This window comes from Hippoglossus hippoglossus, chromosome 17 (genome assembly GCF_009819705.1).
Source record: "Hippoglossus hippoglossus isolate fHipHip1 chromosome 17, fHipHip1.pri, whole genome shotgun sequence".
Classification (NCBI taxonomy): domain Eukaryota; kingdom Metazoa; phylum Chordata; class Actinopteri; order Pleuronectiformes; family Pleuronectidae; genus Hippoglossus; species Hippoglossus hippoglossus.
The window spans coordinates 21,035,642-21,042,769 of record NC_047167.1 but is presented as its reverse complement, the minus strand read 5'-3'; the positions used below and the strand labels follow the sequence as shown (position 1 = coordinate 21,042,769).

The window sequence follows — 7,128 nt, the reverse complement described above, 5'->3', positions numbered from 1 at the left end:
ATTCAGAAGAGGAGAAATCCAGCCTATTTTATAAAGTTAATAGTCCGTTTTTTTGTAATTTGAGTGGTTACATGTCTTTAAATATATTTGTATTTGTTAATCAAATTACCAGAACCTAACTGCCATGCTGCACGGAAGCATTTTCATTTATTATAGGCAGTTTGCAAATTCATCAAGAGGTTTTCATCAGCGTTTGTTGGTTAGCAGAAAAACTAGTGGACGGATTATCATGAAAGTTGAGTGTTGTCTCAAATAAACAGAAACTGAGATGCTGTAGCAGTGAGATTTAACTGGAAGCACCAGACCACAGGCACAGTGTCCTGGGCTGTGTGCTGCAAACTGTATTCATCCAGTGTCATGTTTAATATTCAGTGTCTGAGATGAAGCCATTAAAGCACCACCGGGCGGAGGAATTCAAAACACAGGCGGCTGTTCCTCTGGGAAACAGCTCAGCATCACGATGGTTGACATTTTTACTGTCAGTTTGACCTTCACCATTTCCGCAGCTTTCATTTCTCTCTGCTCTGCTTCTTTCCCCTCACTCTCTCCACTACACTGCCTGCACCCACTTCCTGGTCCTAAATATATCCACGCTGCCACTTGTCCCCTTCCTGGTCCTCTGAAAAAAAAAAACATTTTCCGTGACGCTCGGGGGTTTCTGTGTTTATGACCTTACAAGGTTGTGGGAATTTTTATGAGCCGTGTCTTTTGCCTGCAGCGGATGATCAGGTCCAGGTGTCTGCACAGAATGTACCCGCTCATTCCCTGTGGGGGAGGGAAGCTATAGGTGAGGCAGAGGCACGGTAACGACCGGCTCCTCCTCTGGATGTGCAGGTTAGATTTATGGCTGTACACAAACCCCTCGATGTACTGATGTTATGTTATTTGGATCTGCACCAAATCGCACAGACTCGTGAATATCAGTCCCCTAAATATGTCAGTTTCTTTTTAAATCAAGATCCATGAAAAATTCTCTGTGAAATCAAGAAAATGTTGAAAATGTCCATTTAAAAACTCCATTCTGTCCAGGTTGTACTCCCCCCCCCCCCCAATGTAAACTGGGTTTGGCTTCAGCGCCCAGTCAGTGGAAATCATCAACTTCAACACATTCACTTCCTCCTCTCGCTCCTGTAAACACTGTGTGTTAGTGACAGTCCACAAATCATCACATAACAAGGAAGAGTCTCCTGCAGGACATATTGTTCCAGAGCAGTGTTTACACTGTGCTCTGTCACCTGCGGAGCTGTTTCAATACCAAACTAAACACTAATGTGTTGAGAGCTGAAATATAATTAAAGTACAGGCCAGAGCACAGATACAATTACTGCATTACTTGTACATATATCAACATACTTTTCTTTCCAGATTCATAAGGTCACTGTGACTTTTGACGACTGAAACGTAATCACTTTATCTTGAAGAAATTCCCTCAGGCTCTCTTGAGATGTCACATTCAAGAGGCCTAAAGAAACATGGAATGAAGCCACCGTGACCTTTGGGCACTGAAATCTCATCAATTTATCGGTGAGTCCAGATGAACTGTACCAGATGTAATGAAATTCTCTTCAGGCAGTCCTAATAAGTCACACTCACAGGGATGTGAGGTCACTGTGACCTTGACCTTTGACCCTCAAGCACCAAAATCAAATCAGTTCATCTTTTAGAAGAAATTCCCTCAAGGCGTCGTTGAGATATCGTTCACAGGAATGGGACGTACGGACGTACAGACAACGCAAAAACATACTGTCGCCGGCGCGGAGACAGACAGACAACGTTTTCCTCTCAGAAACGTGTGGATCGTGAGACCACATGAAACCAGACTGAGCTCAGGAGGGTGTAACTTTCTTTACCTTAAAACAGCAGCTTCAAAATGAGTTTGCTGCTTCGTTGAGTGAGAACATGGAGAATGTTTCAATTCCCTGAACGTCTGTTCTGTGTAACTTTGGTGAGTGGGTTCGATCTCCAGTGAGAAGAACTGACTGAAGAGTAAAGCTGAGTTTATCTCCAATATAGCTCACACAGGTGGCTCCTATTAAAGTAAACAGGAAGTGATGGAGTCTGGTCTCCTTCCTGCACTGTCACGACTAAAGATGAGTTACACTGCCCCCTGGTGCCATCTCACCCTCCACTGCCACAAACCTGCAGCCTTCAATGACTCCGCAGTTTGAGCAGTGGATGAACTCATGAGTCAGTTCAAAGTAAATGAATCTAAAACTATTCTGATAAATCGATTAATCGTCATTTAATCAACAAAAGTCCCAAAATCGCACTGGATCCAGCTTCTTGAAATGTAGATTGTAGATTTTTTGTTTCTTCTTTTTCAGTCAAAGGAAATTCAGCTGTTGATTTTAACAATGCTTTTAATATAAATCATAAGAAATAGCAAAGAGAGATTTTGGGGAAACAATAATCAGGCTTTTTTTGTTGTTGTTTTGTTTTTTTACAAAGTTGACCCCGGAACATAAACCTGAGAGCGTTGAAAGCAAAAACCCACGTGTGGCTGTAAAGGGGAAGTTGATGAGCATGAGATGAAATAAATAAAGCTCATTTCTACATCTTTTATGCAGGAAATCTACAGGTTTTATGTTGATGACTTGTTTTTTTTGGATTCACTAGCTTTGGAAGTGTCCTAAGAAAAAAAGCTGACGTGTTTTGGAGGTTGCAATGCAAGTTCACATTTCTGATAATTATAAAAGAAGCATTTAAAAAAAGAAAACATTAAAATCCATCCAGATGGATTTTGCATAGTGACATATGCATTAATATAGAAAGTCAAGGGTACGAATGAGAGTAAGTTTGATTTTGTCTCAAAAGGTCCTCTGTGTCTTTTCACCCCTCAGCTGTACGTGTGAATGATTCTGTGCCGTTTCAGATGGTGCATCAGGATGAAGGTCTTCCCGCACTGCGAGCAGCTGTAGGGCCGCTCGCCGCTGTGAGTGCGCTGGTGGACCCTCAGGCTGCTCTGCTGCGTGAACCTCTTCCCGCACTGCCCGCAACCGAATGGCTTCTCGCCCGTGTGCGTCCGGTGGTGTATGCTGAGGTGGGACGAGCACTGGAAGCTCTTCCCGCACACCGTGCACCAGAACGCCCGCTTCCTCTTGTGGCTCTGCTGGTGCAGCTTGAACTGGTGCAGCCGGCCGAACGTCTTCCCGCACTGCAAGCAGACGTAGCCCCGCGCCGCGGCAGAGAAAGCCTTGTGGGGGTTGTGGTAGCTGCTCGGTGTGAACGTGCTGTGGGAGTGAGTCACGACCGGTCGGTCTCCAGATGTGGCGTCCCTCTCGGCGTGCTCGTCCGGCGGCTTCAGGTGTGCAACGTGCGACGCGTTCCTCTGCGAGTACATTTGCTCCTTCTGCCTGTCCGGCTGTGGGAGCGCGCCCGGAGCTCTGTTCTGAAAACCGGACGACTGCGGGACGTCCTTCTGATACTCGCCGCTGTAGATCCCATTGCACGGCCTCTGAGAGGACGACTGCTGGACACCGGTGGACTTGCTGCTGTTCGAAACCACAGCAGCATCCGAGTGCTCCGGGAACGTGCTGGAATACTCCTCCACCATACTGGAAAAGTCGGGAAACCCAGCGTCAATGTCATTACCTTCGATTATGGACGACCAGAGTTGATTCTCTCGTTCATCGATGGAAAAGTCAGCGGCAAGTTGATTCTGCTTCCCGGCGCCGTGCTGACATCCGTCCTGACTGAATCCCGATCGCTCCTCCTCCTTCTCCGTCTTGACAGTGAAGTGAAGGCCGCTGATCTGTCCTGCGTGATGACCAGAGTTGTACAAGTCACTGAACTCTGACGGTTTTAGCCTGGCGACCTCTGGATGGGATAAGTGACGGCCCTCTTCCAGCTGCTGGCTCTCCCCCGCGGTACCTGGGTTGCAGTACTGCACAGAACCACCTGCAGGAAGCAGGAGTGGAGGGAATTCATCTGTTATCTGAACCCAAAAAGAAGTTTTAAAATGTATAAAATGCACTTTCTAAAAACTCACCAATGGGTCCAGCGGTGTCACTGATCCACAGCGGCTCATCTGGACTCTCTTCTTTAATCGTGAAGGAAACAGCGGCATCTTCCATCTCTGGAAACTAAATCAAGAGGTCGTGGATTAAACATGAAATACTTCAATGTTAATACCATATTCACCCTCATTTTTGCTACACTACAATAAATATGAGTTTTTAGCAGTTTAATGCTCCACAATGTTCACCAGCCAGTCAACAACTTTATATCGTGCGCAGTTTGTTTGCCTTTTTCATGAAAAAGCAGTGATTTGCTCGGTGGAACTCTAAATTGTCAATAGGTTGGTTATTTGTTTTTATATGTCAGCCCGACTTTCACACATTAACAGCTGGGATCAGCTCCAACACAACACAACACTCAAAAGATAAGAAGTGCAGCTAATGGACGGATGACGACAACTGACGAGGGTCAGTGAAGTTGCAGGAATAAAACTAAAACAATGAGCTGAAAGACACTAAAACAGCCTGACACTTCTCTGTGTCAGGCTACCAGTGATAGAATTAACATCACAAAAAAAACCTTTCCCACCAAAGTGAACCAAGTGCTGATGCTACTTCGGAGCTGGTTCAACTTGCGAAACCTTTTAAGAACCAGTTTGATTTTCCAGCCATCTCTCGCTGTCTTGGCTCTCAGGCTTTTTCTTCTAAGCTACGTCTAATTTGCCTTAGACCTCAACCGACGACCACACAGCAACAAGACCATTTGTATCCTCTCCTCCCAATGTGCACCTATAGGCAGTTCTTTCTTCTAGACCAGCAAAGAGTCGGTGCCGCCCTGGAACAAGATTTTCGGATCGAGAGCCAGTTCTTTGGCCGTCGAAACACAGAGAACTGGAACCAGTTTAGGCCCTGGACTCTGCCCTGGACCTGCCCTGGTGGAAAAGGGGTAAAGTTTGTCAGACCTGATGGCTTCTCTCAGGTGCCAGAGAAATTCCAGAAGGTTTAAAAACCAGGATTCAGAACAAGACCAGATTAACCTGACCAGAGGCAGTGGAGCATGAAAATGATTTAACCCTCATTCCTACTTCTCTCTGTGCTTAGTTGAAGGGAAAATTACTGGAATTCAGGTTTGCAACTTATAATGAAGATCCTCAACCCAGAGATGGGGTAAGAAGTCAAGACCCAAAGAGAAATGAGCGGTCGACTGTATTTTGCAACACCAGGGACGTCGACGAGCAAATTTCTGGAAAGATGAAGAAAATTGCATCAATAAATCTTCAGGGAGCGAAAAACCAATCATTTTCTTTGCTGAGCTGTTTTTGTCCTGCATCACTGGATGTGTCCACTTTATTTACATTTAATAAAGACGGACAAACCTTATTAAACCAGCTGATCCTGAGTCGTCCACAACCACAAACAAATCACAACTCTATCCATCCATCCATCCATCTATCTATCTATCCATCCATCCATCCATCCATCTATCTATCTATCCATCCTTCTATCCTTCTATCTATCTATCTATCTATCCTTCTATCTATCCTTCTATCTATCTATCTTTTTATCTATCTATCTATCCTTTTATCCTTTTATCTATCTATCTATCCTTCTATCTATCCTTCTATCCTTTTATCTATCTATCTATCTATCCTTCTATCCTTTTATCTATCTATCTATCTATCTATCCTTCTATCTATCTATCTATCTATCCTTTTATCTATCTATCTATCCTTCTATCTATCCATCCATCTATCCATCTATCTTGCTGCTTCCTGCACTTTGTAGATTTTGCATCGTTTTAAAAAGGTGTTGTAACATGTAAGTACTTTTGATGTTTGATAGAAGCCAAAGGAAAATTCCTACTGACGTGGACCCTAAAGTGAATCTGTCTGTCACCATGAACCAATAACCAACAGGGGTGACTCTAACCAGAGGGTCGGCGGTTCGATCCCAGTCTTCCCCATCTGCATGCCGCAGTGTCCTTGGGCAAGATCTATCTAATTGCCCCTCAGAGAAAAAGTGCTGCCCATGGATGCACTGTATGAATGTGTGTGAATGGGTGAATGGTAATAACCTGTAAAGTGTTCTGAGTGGTCAGCGAGACTAGAAACACTAAACCAGTCAACCTGAGGATGTTGGGGGGGGGGGGGCCCTGGGGTCTCGGGGGCCTGAGGCGGTTCCCTGCTTTACCTTGATCCAGGTGCAGCTTCATCAACACAAGTAATATTATTGGTATATATTGAATTTGAAAAGGTATGAACCTTAATATCTCCTGAGGAATGACGACAGTTGGTCCCTACATCCGTCCCTCGGTCCATGTAGTTTTCTGAGAGGAGGAAAGAGGTAGAAAAACAAATGTAGGAAAGTGACATTTGATGTTATCTAAACGAGGAAATGCCAGAAATCCTAATACAGCACATGGATACAAGTGAGATGTTCAGATCAGCTGTTTAACAACATGGTGGGACATGTGGTTGTTGTTTTCTCATTGCAACAACAACAACAACAACAACAACAGCAGCAACATGAAAGGATGAAGTGGTGGCTTTGATCCCACCGAGTCTCAGCGGAGCTCCTCACCGAAGCCGCGCTGCAGCTGCGTGTTCTTCTTCTCCATCGTCTGCAGCTTCCTCTTCAGCATCTCGACCTCGCTCTGCTTCCTGGAGATCTCCACATGCAGGAACGCGCATTTGTCATCGACCAGCTTGGAGATGTCCGCCACCGCCGCCTTCAGCAGCACCTCCATTACGGAGGAGAGCTGCGTCTGGAAGGAGATGCACGTCGCCATGTTCATTCATAAACAGGAACTGTGTGCAAGGAAGGAGGGTGGGGGGTGGGGTGGGGGGGAGTGGGGTGGGGGGAGGAGAGTGTGCAGTAAGAATTAAAAAAAGCTGCTTCCGCGCTGTGATTTGGTTTTAAATTGCGAAGAGAAGCGACGCACTAGAAAAAACAAAAACATGACATCTGTGTTTGCTGCTGAGAAGAAGTGGAGGCTTTCTTCCGTGTGGCGGAGGGATCTACCGTAAGTGCAGGAGGAGACGCGCAGGGAGATTACATAAAAAAACATGGAGGAGGAGATGTTCCAGGTGAAAAAATAAAATAAAAACTGCAGGTGATTTAATTGACTGTGTTTCTGTCACAGAACTGAACTGTGAACACTGAATGACGACAT

The 7,128-nt window shown here is 45.2% G+C and overlaps 1 protein-coding gene across 2 annotated transcripts; it reads right to left on the bottom strand.

The window, feature by feature from the left end:
• Nucleotides 1–2,227: 2,227 nt before the first annotated feature.
• LOC117778844 (zinc finger protein 3-like) lies at nucleotides 2,228–7,128 on the bottom strand. Of its 2 annotated transcripts, XM_034614679.1 has the most exons (5): nucleotides 6,537–7,128; nucleotides 6,218–6,282; nucleotides 3,989–4,082; nucleotides 2,834–3,897; nucleotides 2,420–2,739 (listed from the first exon to the last, which is right to left on the bottom strand). In XM_034614679.1, exons 1-4 carry the CDS (start codon nucleotides 6,748–6,750, stop codon nucleotides 2,837–2,839), a joined length of 1,434 nt encoding a protein of 477 aa, XP_034470570.1. In that variant the 5' UTR covers nucleotides 6,751–7,128; the 3' UTR covers nucleotides 2,420–2,739; nucleotides 2,834–2,836. The 2 variants fall into 2 exon arrangements, with proteins under 2 accessions (XP_034470569.1, XP_034470570.1); XM_034614678.1 differs by having other exon boundaries at nucleotides 2,228–3,897.